Source organism: Bacillus rossius, chromosome 11, assembly GCF_032445375.1.
Source record: "Bacillus rossius redtenbacheri isolate Brsri chromosome 11, Brsri_v3, whole genome shotgun sequence".
Classification (NCBI taxonomy): domain Eukaryota; kingdom Metazoa; phylum Arthropoda; class Insecta; order Phasmatodea; family Bacillidae; genus Bacillus; species Bacillus rossius.
Genome location: NC_086338.1, coordinates 38,321,784 through 38,342,261, shown reverse-complemented (window position 1 = coordinate 38,342,261; position 20,478 = coordinate 38,321,784). Strand labels below are relative to the sequence as shown.

At 34.3% G+C, this 20,478-nt stretch overlaps 1 protein-coding gene across 1 annotated transcript in view; it reads right to left on the bottom strand.

The window, feature by feature from the left end:
* Positions 1–6,291: 6,291 nt before the first annotated feature.
* The window catches only part of LOC134536833 (uncharacterized), a 38,910-nt gene continuing 24,723 nt past the window's right edge, over positions 6,292–20,478 (bottom strand). The window contains exons 8-11 of the mRNA XM_063376826.1: positions 18,035–18,186; positions 13,582–13,671; positions 11,947–12,132; positions 6,292–6,643 (exon numbers count right to left, since the gene is read on the bottom strand). Of these exons, the coding sequence (XP_063232896.1) occupies positions 6,490–6,643; positions 11,947–12,132; positions 13,582–13,671; positions 18,035–18,186 (582 nt within the window). The 3' untranslated portion in view covers positions 6,292–6,489. The remainder of the gene's footprint in view (positions 6,644–11,946; positions 12,133–13,581; positions 13,672–18,034; positions 18,187–20,478) is intronic.

The following is a 20,478-nucleotide window of genomic DNA, read 5'->3' as shown; positions in this document are numbered from 1 at the left end:
GGAGAAAAACACTGTAGGCTGCCGCCATATTTTGCCAGAAATATTTCTTTATAGGTTGCAAGATGTTATTGTAAGCTATTACATAATGGTAAAGTAAATGAATGTATGGTTTAAAATCTTGTATCCATTTGTTGTTAAGCTCATGTTACTTTGAAGTGTATGTTTGTTTGAAGTAATTGCAAATATTGGCCGCGGAAGAATATGTAACTTGGTTTTGGAGGGAGAGAGAGAGAGGCATGTAACGGTGAATTGGAAGGAGCCTGTGAAAAGGTGGTGAAAATAAAGTGTTTCTTTGTAGTTGGGCGTTGTTAAATTTATTACTGGAGAGTTACCCACTACAATATATTTGTATTAATGTGTACTGCAATGCATGTTTTTCCCAAGAAATAAATTAATGATCTTAATGAAATCCACACGCGGTAGATTGTCAGTAGTAAATAAACACTGCGCCACTTCCAAACGAAATAGGACGTTTACAGGAATGCCAACACCTACCGTATTGTTTAATGAACCATTTCTATAATTTATTAAATGTTAAAATAAATATTCTTAACATTTAATGTCAGTATAAATTTTTCTGTATTTCTTTTGATTATCACAGTTAATCAAGGAGTTTTGTCCATCACTGCTTTTTGAGGTTACAATTAAATTAATTTCCCGTTTTCACACTACTTGTTTACTGTTTAACCATTTGGTATTTTGGAAACCGAACGGGGGAAAAAAAAGATGTTTTCCATCTTTAATGCCGTCTTTATGATAAAAATTTGTACGTGGCTTGCTACACGTAAAAAATGCTATAACTACAGATTTTTTTGTAGTAGATACGTTGATTACAAAAAAAAATCCAAGAAAATCCGCCACTGTACGTGGATTTAAACGTAATCTTTATCTATGCGTGTAGTCATTGTCCTTAAGTGCTGAGTAGACCTAACCTCTGTTGTGTTCATTAAAAACCTTAAAACAGAGATTTGTATTTTTAAAATGGAGTTCATCGAAGTTCATTACCGTAAATGGAAACTGAGCAAAGTGGTGGAGAGTCAGTTCTAAGCATTTGAAACGTGACGAACAAAATATTAAAATAAGGGGAATCTTTTATTGAACTAACAACACGCAAATGGCATGATTTTGTAATTATATATATCCAAAGTTTATATTTTCATTTATTTCAATTTACTTTAAGTAAAAAAATCTATTTTGTTACTACTGAGTTTGCAGTGATAACTTGATATGAAAAACAATGGAAAAAATGGTTTGCCATTATTTTTAATTTTTGTTGATTTGTTTAGCTAATTATTATAGCATATTTAAGAAAAACATTCTGACACTGTTATGTCCAGTTTCTTTCAAATTAAGTTTCAAGAACAGAAAATGTTGCTGTATAAATTAATTTAGCCTTGATACCCAAAACTTTATCTGTGAATGTGGTTTATTCTGTTGTATTCTGCAACATAATACACAGAAGCAAAATATTACATCTATTCAACTTTGCAACTATTTGCATTCAATTCGTAAATGTTACTACATATTCAATTCGAAAATCGACCACCAAAATCCACTATTCGCACACCCATACTAGATATGCAAAATTACACTTGGTATAAGAATAAACTAAGTTTTTTTTTTTTAAATGATACATACTTAATTACCTACAACATAGGTACTGTAAGACTTAGTTGAAATAATATAATTTGAAAAACATGTGGGAACTTTCTTTTTTCAGACAATAATAATGCAATGTGTACAAGGCTTCCTACCTCTCAACAATAATTACAGACACTGCCAAATCTAAAAAAAAAAATTCAATAAGCTACTTTATGAATTTATCTGGAGGGAAAGAAGGGGGGGGGGGGGGGGGGGGGACAACATAAAACTTATGTAATAAAATCTTCCATGAAACATATATAGACAAAAAAAAATTGTTTCACTTATCTAAAGACCATACGTTTCTGTATAACCTCTTTCAAACTTAACTACTGAAGAACCACCCAACTATTTGTAGGTATTTCACCAACTAATAAGCTTAACTTAAACACTGCACCAGAGTGTGGCACATCAACTAAATGGGTGGCTTGTATTACAAATAATGCAACCCAAACCAGGCAACTTCTAATGTCCACACAACAAGCTTTTGTTTTTATTTAAAGAAAATTTTAAAATTACTGTTTATATATATTTTAAAATAATAATTTACAATATGTCAAACATAAAATAATCCCAACCCAAATAATAGAAAGTTTTCTGTGTTTATTAGTTTATATGGATTAAAAGTAGTAAACCGGAAAAACAGAAATTTAGAAAGAAGATAGAGGAGAGGAATAAAAAATAAACCATATGAAAGCTATGGTAAAATAGTCATGATTAACAAACTTTCCAATCTTGCTCTGTAAATCTGAGAGCTGGACTAAACAAAATTTTGAAATAGTTCATCAGATGCACATTTTTACATAAAAAAAAACTATAGTTGACTTGGTTTGTGTAAAATCTAGTGATGAGTCTAATCCCAATTTTCTTAAATCATAATCTCGAATTCCAAGATAAAAAAAAAATGTACTAGAAATATTAAACATTTAACCCTTTAAATGTTTATTAATGAACTAAGATTTTAGAATCAATACATCTTGTAATTTAATATATATAATCACATGTTGAAGTACAATATCTTGGAGAATGGCAACATGATAGGTATGAAGGAAAAAATTTATCTAGTAAATTTCATAAGTTATCACTGTTTTATCATTTTATTTACTTTATTTCATCTAATATATATTTTTAAAATCTTTTTCCTTGAATAACAAATCCTTAGAACACTAAGGATTTCAAGGTATTTGAGGAGTTTACTAGCCCGTCCCTAGTAAAAACAACTAAACCTCAATACTATTTCTAAATCAAATAAATTATTTAACTGCTGGTGGTGGACCAAAATAGAACACATACAAAAAAATTCAAATTAAAACTCTAATGTGTTTGTTTTGTTTGATGTGATAATATAATAGGTACTTCGATAAAACTTAAGACGACCCCCCCCCCCCCCCCATTCCCCCCCCCCCCCCAGCATAACTTTCTATACATTATGAAACTCATTCACAGCCATGCTCTTCATTTCTATTACAATTTCAAGTCAGATATCAGCATCTATGGTTTTGTTACAAGCAGCTGACATCTAAAAATATTCAGAGCAGAAACAAAGAGAGAATACAATAACAAACCTTTCAGGTACGTCAAAACAAGAAAATCAATCACGTGATTTTTACAATAAAATGCAAAGCTGGTAGAAACATCATTAGAATAAATTCACGTTATAAAATGCTACCAATTCTGTGAAAAATAAACATTTATATGTTATGTTTCAAATTCAACTGTTATCTTCTACTTCTTTGAACTTTGCACTCAAAGAAGTAGATAGAAAAAATTAAACAAATGGAACTTTATAACATACTTTGTAGACTCTGAACAAATGTGCTGCAAGAAACCATTCACTTTGCATAAAGTGTAATCATTTCAAGTCATCTACATCTAATGACAAGTTACACAGAAATTTTATTTCAATGATAAACTTTTAACACACTCTAGCAAGTTTTAGAACCACAGTTCCATTCAATTATATACTACCTGATCTTCAAACTTTCCAAACGATTCATCACAGATTAGTCAGTCTATAAAAACTCGGTGCCAGTACACAATATTTGTTTTTTAATTTACAATGCTTGGTTAACAGAATATTCAATTCTTCAAAAAAATACCCAGTGCATTAAGCACATCTTGCAAAAGATGAGAAAAAAAATAACACTTTGCAGTTGTGTACACATGTTTGCCAACACTCAAAACCAGATGTTTGTGCAAATATGAACAAACCTTGAGACCAGTTAATAGAAGTCTCAGAATATGTTTACATAGATGTAAATTCCATTAAAAAAACAATAATAAAGTTCATTCTAAAAGTTACATTTCTATTTGAGAACCCCAGCACAAGAAATTCATAATAAAATCAACCTTACTTATAAATTTATATATATATATATATATATATATATATATATATATATATATATATATATATATGTGTGTGTGTGTGTGTGTGTGTGTGTGTGTTTGTATGCTCCAAACTTTGTTTGGCCGATTTGCTTTTTTGTAGATACGCAGAGAATATCCCACTTAAGAAGTTTTCCTGCATATTAAGATTAAAAAATTTAGCTTTGAACCTATTAATATTTGAATTTTTCCCTTTCAGTAAGTTTTCCTTTATCATAAGACAAAATTCTAAGCACCTTGAGAAACTTTGAAACAGGTTTTTACTCTAATTACTTTAATTTTTCATTCTCAAAATTTGCTCATGCTTCTACTACCTCAAATAAAGTAGGTGGACAAGAAAGTAAACTGATAAAGTTAATTATTTTTCTTAAAACTCAATACCTAAATATTAACGTCTTGAATTATGTTTTTTTTCCCTCCTACTGTGTCAATCGATATTATCGACGTAAGACACAAATGTAGCATCTCAAAAGTAATCTCTTTTGTATTTTTTTATCTTTGATTATCTAATTCTTGATAATGCAGAATGGCTTTTTAATATATAAAAAAATACTCTTACCAGTTGTATTTAAACCTAGTTTTATGGCTCCTTTTTTTTTTTTATCTGAATCAGTAACCTTACGTTGTCATTTTAAAGTGGGGAAAATTTTGGCTAACCAAAAAGGACAGAAGAAAAATAACAACATAGAGTTAACAAGAGGTATTAGAAAAATCCCTGCACAATATTTTGAATTTTAAAAACTTATTTTGGTTACCAGGCTCATGTAAGCAACCACACGTTCTTGCACCCCTCCTCTTCTCACCACTTGAGTTTACTTGACTCCATGTCTCTGAGAGGGGAAAACAGTGTGTTTAGAGTTTTGACTAAATGAATCTACAGGCATTTAAGTATTAAGTTGAGGTTTTCGTTTAAAACATTGTTGGTCAGTGCCTAACATCAACATTCCACAGATGGAGATACAATATTAAGGTAAGTCATCCGAATGGTGGGTTGCATTTTGCTGTGTGAACAATATTCAACTATCCACTACATATGGAGTTTGTTTGCTTGTTGAGAAAACATCCCCTCAAACAAAACAACTAGCACGTAAAGATGCCAGTAATGATTAAAAATATGATAGCTATTAGTTTTAAGTATTAAAGTAAAGTAATCTTTTACAAATACCCCTTAAACTCCAAGTTGGTACTATTCATAGAGGGATTATAGATCTAGGATCTAGAGCATGTTTGGGGGCCACTATGCATGTCTGTCTCTCTCTCCCTCAATATCTCTCTTTCTCTCTCTCTCTCTCTCTCTCCCCCCCCCCCCTTCTCACTATACACACACACACATACGTATATAGTGTAGGCAACACTATGTTCATATTTTCACCCAAATATGGCAACAGTTAATTCCGAGTCAATTTCCCAGTTTTCGCAACTTGTTTTAATTGGTATAGAGCCTTTGTAGATATTTCTGCTAATGAAATGAGAAACTAAAATGAAATGAATTTAAAAACCGTTTATTGTAGGGGTGAGTTGCGCTGCTATGGTTATGATTACATGAAAAAAGGTGTTTCCTATTGTCCCCCCCCCTCCCCTTTTTTTCCAGAAAATATCCTCAAAGATTGGTCGAGAAAATGTGTCACATTTTATTACAAAAATTAGGTGCTGTAAGCTTCGCCCATGCTCTAACTCTACATTAGGTAACTCCAAGATACTACAGCAGCAACACAAGTCACACTTTCAGCTAACAATGGTTAGTTTAGAAAAAGGTTAATTCAAATGAATACACACGAACAAGCATATTGTGTGTCCTAAAACAGTTCATACTAAAATATGATAGAAAATTAGAAGGAAAAACCACCATTTCAGGGTCAAGAATACATTTTTGAGTGTTAAGTACTTTTCATCTGTCTTAATCCAATGGACCTGATCCAGCTCCTTGTCTATTCCCTGATCCTACATCAATTACTTTACTTCCTCTTCATAACAGAAATCACTAAACCATCGAGTCAACATAATCAAATTTAAGAGTTTTATCTCTTGTACGCCACCTCCCCACAAGTTACAATCATGCTGCACATCACAATTAGTTGTGTTGGTGATGGCAACTACCAGTTAAATTAACTCTTATGCAAATTTTAGAACCTTAGACTAATAAACAAAACATTAAATATACACTGTATTCTTTCACGTGCTTTAAAATGGTAAACTAATCATTAATCTATATGTACAATGGATAACTACTGCCATCACGTTCATAAAAGAGAAACAAACACAAAAGATTAATAGAATTTTAGTAGTATAAAAATGTAAAAGGAGGAAAAAAAAAAACGGTGATTACACGTTTATAAACGAACACAAAAAAGTTCCAAAATAAAGGATGGCAGTGAATGACTCCGGGGTGCGTGGATGCATCACCGGAGAACAACACAAGAGCAGCTAGCGGGAGGACCTGGGACGACGGGAGCCGCGGACTCATCTGTTCTTGTGCCACGACTTGATGTCGATCCCTTTGTTCTCCTTGGCGTGCCTGAAGCGACACTTGTCGCCGAAGGCACAGCCGCTGGTCCGCCAGAAGTAGCACTCGTCCCCGTTGACAGGCCCGTACGACTTGGCCTGGCCGCTCGAGCTGTCAGCAACACCAACATGAGATATTCCCGGTAAATAAAACTAGGATGTGTTTCAGGCACTACCAGGGTGTCCACAAGGAAAAAATATTTTGTACCAATTTGGGTGAGAAAAAAGTACCAGATTTGAAAAAAAAGTACTAAATTACAATTTGTTACGGTTTTAACAATTTAGGAAGTTATTATGACATTGCAATACTCTAACTTAAATATCACACCACGCACACACACATTCCATAGTTTTTGACGTGACAACGTCTAATAAATCGATGAACGCCGGCTGCACGCACGAAAAAGTGTCCCATTACGGATGTCCCACTACGGATGTGTTCTGTTTGCTCATTGTACGCATGCGTGGCATCTCTCTTCCACTCGATTGGAACAACTTTTCAATCATATTTTCGTCATTTGAATTTTTAATATTATGTAATTTAACGATCGTCCACCGATTTTCAGCACAATCTGTACGGTTATTTAAAAGTAATGTTGAAAATTCAAATACGTTTTGAACCAACAATGGTGTTTTACAGTTACACATAATAATTCAAATTACACCCGGGATCTTTTGCACAATGTTTTAAAAACTATTGTAACACATTATAAATAAGTTTGGTGTATTTGGGATGCGTATTTGTTATAAAATCGTGTTAATATTATACCCCTACCGTGAACAAAGATTTTATAAATATATATATGTATATATAACATTTGAAACTACATTACCTTAGTATGGCCTTGTGGGTGTGTGGTTAGCATACCTAACTCTTCAACTAAAGGTTGTCGGTGCGAAACCCGGCGGTCGCGAAAAATTTTTTTGTACTTGTAAAAATAAATTATGCGCACACAACATTTCAAAAGTAATAAATATATTTGAATTAATGAATGCAAATAAAAGTAAATTTATTAATTCAATTGCACATTTAATTTCACTCCTTTGTATCCATACAAAATAGTGATAATTCAATAAAAATGATTCAATTTTATTCATAAAAGTATGCAGAGGTAGATTTTATCATGCAAAAGATTGAAAAATTAAAAAAAAAAATTCTTCCTCAAAGAATATAATATTTGTAATGCCTAAATGGTTTGGTTGCAAAAACCTATTACGGCTCAGTCTCAGGCCGAATATGATATTTCCTTTTCTTCTGGATCAATCATTTCATCAATGTTTTGTTATGACGTTGTCACGTTAAACTATCGTCCGTAAACCGACTTTACAGACAACCAATTTTTTTTAAAAATAATCACGCTTCATAATAAAACATATTGGAGTTACTGTAATATTATAATATTAAAGAAAAAAGTACTAGATCTGAGCGTAAATGTACTAGACCACTAAAAAAAGTTATAAAAGTACTAGATCTAGTACGAAAGTACTAACTGTGGACACCCTGGGCACTAATATTAATATGTAATGAGTAGGGACAAAAGTTTACGACATACTGCGAATTAAGAAGCTCCTCAATGAGGGGGGGGGGGGGGGGGGGGCCTTGCCTGCACTTGCAATAGTGCGACTTTCAAATGGGTTTGATGTCAAAACTATGTCTTATGGAAAACTTTATGTACATATTAAAGTTTTCTGCTCCTTGCATGCATGTAGACGAAAATATACACAGTATACAACATACAAGCACCGTATCCATAGATGATGTGTCAGTTAACCCCAAATGCAAAATTCTTGGGCCTACAGATTTACGCCCCGCTGAATAGTATGTAAAACACCATATACTAACATCCAACTGCAAGTTAAAAAATCATAAAGCACTGCAATGCAACAAAATAAGTAAATTAATCAACATTTTAACAAAACTTAAGTCACTAACTCAAGTTACAAATACAGCAAAACCCCTTATTTGCACTTTTCATGGGGACAAAGTAAAAAAGTGTAAAAAGCGGGAAAGTGTAAATAAAGGGAAAAGTATAAAAAGGAGTACAGTTTACCTTATTTAGAATTTTTTTCCTTTTGTTTAATAGCACATACTACAATGCAGGTACAAACACACTAACAACAAATTTTACTTTAGTATTTAATCAATTATTAATTTACCACATTTGACAAAAATAAAAAAAGAATGAAAGCCAAAATGTTTTTCTGATTACTTCCTAAAAAATAAATTTGAAATTTTCTTCTGCTTGCTTTTTTGGCTGTTCAAGGAGATTATTTGCCTCTCCAAATTATAAATACAGTTGCAACCGGCAGGGTTTATAACAAATACGGGCTACATACACATTGCTCACAGTAAAAAAATTTTTAAGAAAAGGCCGCAAATTGATGAATGTTTACCGTCAATAGCGCGCCAAACGCGGAGAAAGGTCATTGTACTCGGTCAGCTGCTGTAACGACGCGGCGGCGCATGCGCACTCTATGCTCCGCCCAGACTCATGACGCCATCAGCCGCCAACCAATAGATGCGAGCTTAGCGGAAAAAAATATAAGCTCCACCTCCCGTGTACCAATTTTATCCAGTTCTAATACCAGTTTATTGGTATACGCACCAGTTTTCTCGCTGCCGTGACATGTTCAAGTTTATGTTTATATTATCATGATGTCTTGGTACCAATAATTAATTATTTACGATCCCCAGAAATAAATGGTTAGTTTAAAAAATATGGCGTCAACTGTACAATACTTCCCAAATTATAAAAGACGTATAAAACAGTTACCAAGACACCGCTCATTTTATCTTGTGAAGTTTATGTCTCGTACCAGTATTTCGGCTAAGTTGTGACATAAATACAGTATCAGAACTTACAAGCAGCCATGTTTGTACATTCATGAGTTTACGTTTTTCCCTCGTGCATTTTAGATTGTCTCCTGCTATAATTACTCGTACTTTTACACGCCTAGGCTTAAATTATTACATGTTTAGAAATAAAAGCAACTTTTCATGTTATAAAATATGTATATTTTGCTATTTAAAATGTTCATTGCCTACTAGCTCCACGGTATTTTCTGGTTGTTTATGGTTGTTACGTGACGTAAATAGCGGGATTGATTCGATTTTTGAGACGTAATTCGCGGGAAAGTATTGTATTGGACTATATGGGAACCAAACGGGACCTGAAGAATATAGTGCAAATAACGGGAAAACGTAAATAACGGTAACGTAAATAAGGGGTTTCGCTGTATGTAATTTTTTGCATGTAATCTTTCGTTTGAATACATTAAATTAATTGAAAATAATTTATTTGACATCAAGTCTGTACCAAAATGTATGGACTAAATGGTTTAAAAAAATTGATTTTTAATTTGTTTGATCTTGCATATCTTACTAGAAACTAATTTTAACTAGGGATGGGCCAATCAAATCTTCAAATAACATAAACTCCTGTAGCATTGCAGAACCCTGCCCTCCTAATTAAATAATTTTTCTTTTAAACTGTTTTTATGCAGATAGATATTTCTTAAAAGATCTTTTCAAGGATATTTTACAGCTTTTATGTATGTTAGAGTTGATATTTTTCACTTGCTGAATGTTTTAAGAAGGTATTATGTATTTTATTAGACATTTTTAATCATTACTATTTTTTATATAATTATTCACAAATGAGCTGCTTTACTAGAAATTTACCTGTTTAGGCCTACTTTTTCAGGTTTTTCTTAATAAGTTGAATTTTGTCAAGTAATTCGTATTATGATTATTGTTCTTAATTTTAATTAACGTGTTGCATAATTCTAGAACAAGGGACTGTGTCTGATGTGATGGATAGAAAGAGAGGCATGAGAGACCTGTAAGTGTAAGTGAGAAAGAAACAGTGCTTCCCCGCCAACCGAGATAAAGACGGTAATTCCCCCACTGCGTGGGAACTGAGTGATAACTGCTGTCTCACGGTGTGGGAGAGAGAACGAGAATGGGAGTCCCCGATTTTGATGTAAAATTGAAAAGAGACTGATCAGGGGAAGCCCAGAGTTCTGTATGTAAAATGTTTTTTCATGTATTGTAACTTGTTCTGTGATTGGCTTGTATCTATAAGAGTGAATGAAGCGTGCGTGTGATTGGTCGGTGAGGTCATGTGACGTCTACTCCCTGCGTGGAGGAGACGAGTTCATGAGATCACCAGTCGTCTGTCGATCGCTGCCCCAGTAGGTCGCGTTCGGTGGCTTCTCGCCAAATTATGATGTAATTTGTTAATGGATAATTTAACGTTGGTGGTCAGAGCCAGGCCGAGTATTAAGTCAACCTAATTTGTTTTAATTTCTTTCGGACAGTACTTAGAAATTGCGGCCACCTTCGTCGGCATTTGGCTCGGGGCGAAATTCGGTTTCGCTGGGTGCGGCCACGTTTGAGGCCGCACTGACTTCATGTATTTGCAGCAAAACATTACTGAAGGACGCTATTTTTTCCGTTAATTCTCATCACGCGAACTACGAGCAATTTTCGACAGTCAGATATACATGTGGAACGAGTGAATGAACCATTGGAAGTGTTTGGAATCGTCGGTGCATTCTATTGTGAAAAAATAAAACAAAAACTAAAATTGGTGGACATCTGTTTATTTTTTGTATACTATAACGAACCGTTATAATCCTTAGTATTCAAAGAATTCAATATTCAATGAAAAAGATTCAAAGAAAAATATTAGAGAAAGTAAAGTAAATAAAAAAATTCAACACTGACAATCAGTGAAGTTTACCAGGTCAATTTTTTTTTCCATAACTATTCTGTAACCATCCCCCAGGGTAATGTACTTTTAACATACAATTATTTAAATAAAAGTGCATTATGCATTGATTCTGGAAACTTAGTCTGTGAAATAAACATTTAAAGGGTTGAATGTTTCAATACCATAGTTAATATTTTTAATTTCTTGGACATTATTTTATTTTTGACCCTTGAGACCTAGATTCTGATTTGAGGGGTATATTCGATTAACTCTTTGAGATTCAAATTCGAGACTCGGATTCGAAAAAAAATTGTGATTTCGAACCCTTTGCTTATTTTAATATTGTTTATCTGTTTTCAGGGTAAGTACAGGAACATTTCTAGTGCTGTAAGATGGTATTTTCTTAGTTTAATTTTTACTTTGCGGAAAAGCCGCGACATAAGATATTTCCCGGTAAAGGCCCCTTACTGTTTTGTAACCTATTATAGGCTGGTTGGCCAAGTTCAGATGGATATTTACGTAATTAATTATATAAACTATTATTTTTTATCTGGAATCATGGTGATGCAATATGCATGTGAATTATGTCAATACAACAACAAAACTGACTTTATAGCGAAGCTCGCACAAATAAATTCAGCAGGGATTTATTGTAGTTATGTCGTGCAAAGCCAGGCACGGACTGAACCACACATCTCACCTGGGGCCAGCCGGGCGGCTGGTGGTCGCCACCGGTGTGTCGGGAAACCTTATGAGAAGCCTGGTTCCGGCAAACTCCACCCCTTGCAGGCTCTTCATGGCTTGCCCGGGCGCCTTCTGGTTTCGGAAGTTCACAAAAGCACAGAACTTCTCCGGGAGCAAACGCACGTTTTGCACTGCGCCGTACCTACAAGCCATCACCACACAGACCGAGTGTTTTAGGGATGTGCAAAGACCATAATTTCAGATTCAATTTGAAGTTAAAGAGCTCAGTTTACTGAAGATCACTTCAATATTTTACTACAACATACACTATAATTTAAAAATAATGCTTCTTAATCATTTCTCGTCCACAACTCAATTATTCTGCTTAGTTATGCTGATTGGTATACTTTATATTGACGTAGTAATGATTTAAATCTCCATTATGTTTGTTGAATGTCTTCTTTGAGGAATTTTTGGAAATTACTTTGCTTCAAATAAAACCACTAGTTATACTTAAAATGTATTAAAGGTCTAGCCTGGTTTCATAACTTAAATTTAAGCACTCAATCTTGTACAATTCATCGTTGAACTACCATTAACAGATGGCTGATAAAGGTACATCTGGTTCACATGAGTGTCAAAATCTTTCAATTTACTGGCTCTGAGAAACTTAACTTTTCTTGTAGCTAAAACAGCAGTTGTCTTCCAAGTAGCTATTCATTACATACTATATAAACAGAATAAATACAATTCCTAAACTGTTTCAAGCATCAATAACAAGTTAATTTTAAAATACTTAAAATTTAATTGCTTAGTGCAAAACATTTTGTCTTTATTACAATGTCTTTGGTTTAATTACAATACCGGGATTAAATTGAAATGTTTTATCATTTAAGGAAATTTCTTTACATTATCTCTCTCCAATTTTTTCTCAAACACGGTGCCAAAGTGATAATGAAAAAAATCTTGCACAACGGAACTATAGCCCACTAAATGAATAAAGTATGATTATTCACCATGCACAAACGAATCAATAATCAATTTTGCGACATGAAAAAAAACTGGAACTATTCAGCCTAGAGGACAAAATTTTTGTCTGGATGCATAAAAGACTGTAAAATCCATATAAAATTCAACAATTAATAATGATTCACTGCAAACAATAAAATGGCGGGTAGCAAGCAAATAGCACAACTCAAACCATGATGTTACTTCGTCACCAGAAGATGCAGGGCTAATCACCTTGGCAGGCAGCCAACTTGAAAAATTGCTGCTGCTAGCCAGAAAAATTAACGCACACTATTTATGTGTCCAAACATACATACAGTAAATTTCTGGTGCAGAGCAATGAACTAATCTTCCATGACAATATGTGAGGGATCATCTTTTGAAATCTGAATAAAAAAAAATAATTTTCAATATAACCCCCCCCCCCCCCTCCCCCCAAAAAAAATGAAATCAGCTAGTTAACCTAGAAATCAACGAACTAACTTTTAATATTTCAAAGCATATTTCTTATATAGTGCCCAACTGCACATCAACAGTTTGGACGTGTTGTTTTCAGATTGCCTGGTTGGGCCAGACTGAAATGTAACAAGGCACCTGAAACATGCAAATATACTACGTACTCAGTTTGGTTTGAACCACCTACCTGGCAAAAAGCTCCAGAATCTGCTTCTCTTTGACGCCTTGAGTGATGTTGCCAACCCACAGAGAGTAGAGGCCCTCTGGGTTCGAAGGACTGCAATAAAAAAATAAAAGAACGGTGAGGTTTTACATAAAATGGCTAAGCACCGAGGTTTAAGGCGACGTGCTCCGCACCACTTGTCTACTGACTAGGTGCTCGTACATTAGAATCGACCCACTAGAGTGTGATGCAATGATTGCCCCCAGAACTTTGCGCTTCAGAAACAACTCATTTATTAGATAAGTAAAGGAACTCCATGATAAATAAAAACTTTTCATGTTTGAATAATTGCTACACGCAGGGGCGGCTCCCAGCATTGGCAGTTTCTATTACTGACGCACCTGCAATGTAAAATATTTGTCATTTGATTGCAGATCCAAATTTATTATACAGAATGCCCATAAAAGAATGTCCCAGTTAAAAAATGTAATAGTATTAACTGTAAGCATTGTAGGGTTGTGGTTTAAGAGTAGCTCAATCAATTTAGATAAGCGCATGCGCGAGTACTGCTTTGTTGTTTTCTCTCTTGCAGTGCCACCCATGAAAAATGGCGATTTCTGAGCAATTTGTGTTCTACAATTTGGTAAGCGTGAATCTGCAATATCATTTCAATGCACGTTTTCGTTTTAAGTTTAATTGTTGAAGTCCCTGACCGCTGAATTGGTCGTAACGGTCGAGATGACAGAGCTCTTTTCAGCTGGCCTCCACGTTCACTTGACAAACGCCATGCGATTTTTTTTACCTTTGGAGATTTATAAAAGATACGATCCACCGCTACCTAATGATTAGCCAAAGTTCAGACACAGAACTGAAAAGGGCTAATGCTTCCATTACTCCGGAAGTGTTAACCAAAGTGTGGGAAGAATTGAGCTTTAGGTTGGATGTGTGCCGTATAACTAAAGGTCCATATACTTGTAAGAAAAACTGGGTTAGTTTACTATCAATTTGATGTATGATTTGTTGTAAACTGTCTAAATCACATACCACTGAAACTGGGACATTCTTTTACGGATATTCTGTATAATTCAAACAAAATTTAACTGAAAGTTTAATATGAATATCAAAATTTCTTAAGATACTTTAGCAAAACTTAAGTTCCAGGTTGGCTTTCAAGTTTATCTTTCACAGTTTCCAGGGAAGGAGCCCTGAACCACACTCTTCTCAGAGTTTGTTCTATAAAACCTCCCCAAGAATACACGGTAAAGCCCCTCTCCAAAAAAAAAATTAAGGCTGCTTTAAAGTAAATGGCTCAGAGTCAGCAGGGGCCAAGACTGCCTCAAAATATCAACAGTTTAACACACACCTACAATCTAATCAGGGTGTCTGTCTTGGCCAAGTTTGAATGTGTTAATATTTTAACTAAAAAGGGTGAAAAATAAGCTAAAATATATGTTTAAATTAAATTCTATTTAAGTCTAACACAATCCTTACGAGGATTTAGGTAACTGAGGGATATTAACGCAACAAGTTCATTTAACAAGACCTTCTGTATTTCAGATTTGTTTGTAGTAGCTGCATCAATGGTTTCTATTATTTTTATCACAAGTTGCTCTGTTAATTAGAGCATCAAAATATGGGGAAAACAAAAATTCTTGCATAAAAATCACATTAAATTCTTGGTCCTGCTGTTAGATTCCGAGCATTTTCTGTAAGTAGTAAACTTGACCTTATCAAAGATCACAGGACAAAGAATTGTCAATCAGTGTGGTAGCTATAATGGGAAAATATAGTAATTACAATGACAGTAAAACTCGTTTAAGATGTACCTGCATAATACGATTTCCTGTCCAATACAGTCAAAAAATGTTTCCGTCCCTCCAGTTTCTCCATAAAATATACTTTTTTTTCTCCCCATAAAACAATGTATGTTTAAATTTAAATATATTATTTGTTAGGATATTATTGCTTACTTATGTAATTAACAGAAATACATAATTGTACAATGCTTAAGTTTCTTTTAAAGAAGTTTTGAACGTTTCGTTGCCGATGTGTAGCATGTATAAAAATGGGGCCAGTACTAGATGGCATAATGTTTGGTTATGTTGAGGATTATATAGTGCAAGCACATAGTCTTAATATAGATATTGACAGCTCGCCGATTGCATGTATAGTGTGCACTATGTCTCGTGCCTCGTAATCTACATTTGATAGCTCGCACTCTTTCTTGGTTAGTGTGTACTACAATGATACTTCAAGGGAACACTTCGTTAGTTTCAGCTCAAGTTTTTTGTGTTTCTATTTTAAGTTTAATTTAACTTTTTTTGTTGCATTACTAGAGACCCCGAAAAATGGTGAAGCGCGAAATTCACGAAATAACGCGAAAAATTGATACTTTAAACGAATTTTGCGACTTTCCTTTGATTTCGACTTAGTCGCGAAATTCACGAATTTTCGCGCGAAATTCACGCTTTTTCGCACAAAATAATGCCCTTATGTCGCAAGTTCTATTTATTTACGCCATCATAAACATAGGCGTGAAATAAACATAGACTGAAAGACTAGTGCTGTGATATTATCTTCGTTTTGACACGTTACTGAAATCCACGTAGTTTTATTACTCTGTTTACAAACAGTAAATATTGCCAATGCAAATGAAAACAAAATGTAACAAATGTCAACAATCGATATGTGCGCACTACCAACATAACAAAATTGACTGTCCACAGTTTTCGTGTTGAATAATGGTCGTTTCTGCCACAAGGTGCACTGGTGTCGATTTTTCTAACCTAATTTAATTGTATGGAGCTAAGATGGCAGTCATTTTTGCGTGCACATATCTATGAGTGTTTACAAATACCGTCCACATTTTGTAAGTTTTGTGATACAATTGAATTTATGACTAAGATGCCGAAAACTTCGATGCGAAAGAGATGAAATCGGATGGATTTTATATTTTTGATCAGCGGGACAAAATATGATGTGCAAGTCTGCAACGTGCGGGTTGATTGGACACACAAAACAGAAAAGACAATTATTTTGTCAAGCAAATTCTACCGTGTCCAAACAAATCTCGATAGGCGACAGCGTGAATAAAGCAAACAAGCTTTAAAGTGCAGAAAACAAGAATTTGTTTCTGATTTTGTTAATATGATGCTGTGAGTTAACATTCCTTTGGAAAAAGCTGATCATCCAGCTATGAGGGAATGGTTTAACACCCATGTTGAAGAAGGTTAGCCTTATTTATTTAGAAATTTTTTTCCCCTCTAATAAAAGTTCATAAGCATATGTAGGCCTACAATATTATCGATTAACTTACCTTTAGGCCCAACTTACCTTTACATCAAATAAATATGCAAGTACCTTGTATTAACAAACACATAAATAGGATGGATTGCATTGTGAAATGGTGAGCACACCACAAGATATTTTTGACTGATTGATTGATGGTTTGACTCTGTAATCCAGCAGTAATCTCGAAAAGGTTAGGTTATGTTTGGCTTAGAATTGTTTTGAGTAAATTAGCCCATTAATATTTTCAGCGATAACCTTATAAATGCTACCTATTTATAAGTATATTGTAAGTTATGTATACATTTTAGGTGCAGGGGATTTGCCATCAGACAACACTCTTGGAGAAACTTATTTCACAAAAATTGGCCAGGCAAATAAGGAAACAGTAAGGCATGCTGTAGAAGACCAAACAGATTGTATTCTTGTGTGATGAAACGACAGACAAAGTGGGCCGATGTAAGGCAGCGTCTGCTACTTTGTAGTGCCTATCCGCTATGAGGTTTTTTTTACACCGCCAATAGCATAATTTTTTCACCATTTTTTGGGGTGTATACAGATTGCTTATTTTTACACCGATTTTTTGCACCGCTTTTGTCATTTTTTTACACCGAAATGAGTCAGTTTTATTTACCATTTTCTGGGGTCTCTATGCATTACTAATTAATTTAAATTGTTAGCATGCTTTGTATACTTTGCTTTTTAATTAAATGTACTTTCAATGCAACATGTTTAGTTTATATAAAAGAAAGAAAAAACCTCAAAAAAATACTTTTCTCGCATTAAAATCACACCCATACTTTTCAAACTTGATTATAGCAAAAAATGTACAACAATTATGCGATAAAACACAGTACTTTAATTAGTAGGTGAATGAAAATTGAGTGTATTTACTTTTAAATAATATGTAGATCTGTACCAAAATTTAAGGTTTGCATTGAAATTGATCTATTATTCATTTTCGAAGCTTTTGGGGGACAAGAAAAAAACTGTTATAAGAAGATCAAAAACGAGATGGTGATGCAGGTTACCAGAGATTGTGGAGACTCCGAAATGAGATAAAGAGGCAGCGATGTAAGAACAACTTAACATAGAAGCAGGTTACCAAGCAGGAATGAGTTTGTGGCGATGACAAAGTAAAAGTTAAAAGTCCAAAAAAGTGTAGCACAGTGGCCACTGCTGAACTTACTCCATTTTGATGTCCTTCACACCTGGAGTAGTCCTAGAGGACATCCTTTGTCCCGTGTTTTCGTCGTCATCGGAGAAGTATATGTCGCCGATGCTAGGTTCAACTGTCGCATTTAAGGGGCTCTGAGGCATCGTCAGTTCTTCTATGGCATTCTGCAAGAAGGAAGTCATACAAAATTTACACGGCCAAGAGGGGCAAAAAAAGTGAGAGGAAGGAAGGAGGAAAGGACAATTAGAAATAGGAGTAGGAGTTTAAAGAGTCATGAGAAAAGTGTAAACAAAGGCACATTTAAAAATTAATACAATTGAAAATTATAATGCTTAAACAATCCACAAAAATTCCTCACAGTATTTTCAGACTGTAGCACACATTATTTTAAACCCATTTCATATCTTCCGACTGTTTAGTTACATTTTTAGTTTTCAATTCTTAACTCCAACTCACGCCAAACACCGCAACATTTTATACAAAAATTTAAACATAAATCTGATGCTGAAAACCCCCAAGTAAGATTTTATTATTTTCTCCCATCCCTGTTCAAGTTTCGGTACCAGTTCTTAAAAATCAGTTCTCAGTTAAAAATTACACAATTTACAGTCATACCAAGGTCCTGATATATGGTGTGCATACTTACTCAATATGACTTATCAGCACCCCACTTTACCATTATCTAGCCACAAACAAGTCCCTTAGCAACTAGGTAGCACAGTTGCTTCAGGCACTACTAGATGCTATAGTATCACAGAACCTACATCCTGTGGTACAACAAAATCTAGTGAAACATTTTAACAACTTTTTTTAATAAAATTTAATTTAGGCACACCCATAAGAAATTGTTTAAAAAAAATTGAAAATATATGTTCACAAGTTAAAAGAGGATATACACAGTTGATTTGTTATTTGAGTTAAAAATGACGCAGGGCTGTAAAAGTGGTAGCAACACCTACATTTCACGAGTAGTAAGCTACCATGAAGTATATTTTTAAGTTCAAGATTTTTACGTGATAACGTCTTGTAAATCGATGAACGCCGGCTCCGCGCATGAAAAATTGTCACGTTCCGCCTGAGCTGAGTGTGCAAGAACTGGCCAACCACCTTGCAAGAAAATCTTCTAAAATATCAAACAGGTTAAGGTGGGATTTTTAACTAATTGTTCGTGATTATATTTGAACAAATTATTTAAATTAAATTGGCAAAAACAGTACATAATATTTGAAAATTAAAACATATGCAATTTTTCATCAATGTTTTCTTATGACGTTATCATGTAAAATTATCATCCGTAAACCAACTTTACAGACAACCCACTTTTTTTTACAATTATATTGAGCCTGTGTTATTTTTCCACAAGTCTAATTTTAGTTCAAATGATCATCCCAATCCCCTAAAGACAATATTGAGAAAAAAAAAGGTGTCAGGATCTCAGCACAAAGAATTCTTTTGGGGGCAGGCTTTCAAGCTGTTAACAAAAGATTGTAAAAATTGTAATTCAAACATTTTCAGTTATTATTTCTTTAAATGACAAAATATTATAAAAAAAAGGTATAAAAAGATAGTTGCACTATTATAATGTTTAATTTAGCACACCAATTGCAATTAGTACATTCCCCGATGTTCGCAAAAGTTAATACAAACATATAAATCACACTATTATAGCAGTAGCAGAAAACCAACGCAATTGCAAGTTAAAAGACGTACAGACATGATTTGTTGTGAGAATTAAAAGTTACAGAGGGCTGAAAAAGTGGTAGCAAACACCTAAATTGAACAAGTAGTAAGCAACTATAAATCATGGTAGTTTATTTTTATTTCAAGATGTATAAAAGTGTACTGAACCTGTGTTATTTTTCCACGGCTCTACTTTTGGTTAAAATGATCATCCCTATTTCCCAGTGAAAAGAAGTGACAAAAAGGCTCCAGATCTCATATCGCACAAAAAACCTACTTGTTTACAGTAGACACATCCTGCTTGAGTTTCATGTCATAACACAAGACGTTGGGGTGGGGTGAGGTGGGGGGGGGGGGGGGGGGGGGAACCTATGAGTGTCTGTCTGTGTCCGTCTGTATGTCTCCCTATGTGTGTCTGTCTCTGTCACTATGTACGTGTCTGTCTGTGTGTGTGTGTGTGTGTGTGTCAGTCACTGTGTGCATGTCTCAGTCTGTGTCTGTATGTCTGTCTGTGGGTGCATGTCTGTGTGTGTAAGTCATTGTGTACATGTCTCTGTGTCTGTATGTCTGTCTGTGAATGCGTGTCTCCCACTGTGTGTGTGTGTGTGTGTGTGTGTGTGTGACCCAAAATATAGCATTTTAAGGTGTTTTACCAGGTCATCATTATTTTCACAGGGATAGGTTTGGCTGTTCAGCGTTCTGCGATACCAGGAATATATTTACAGTTCTCGGCGCCAGATAATTTGCCGAGAACCACGACCGACCCATTACTATTT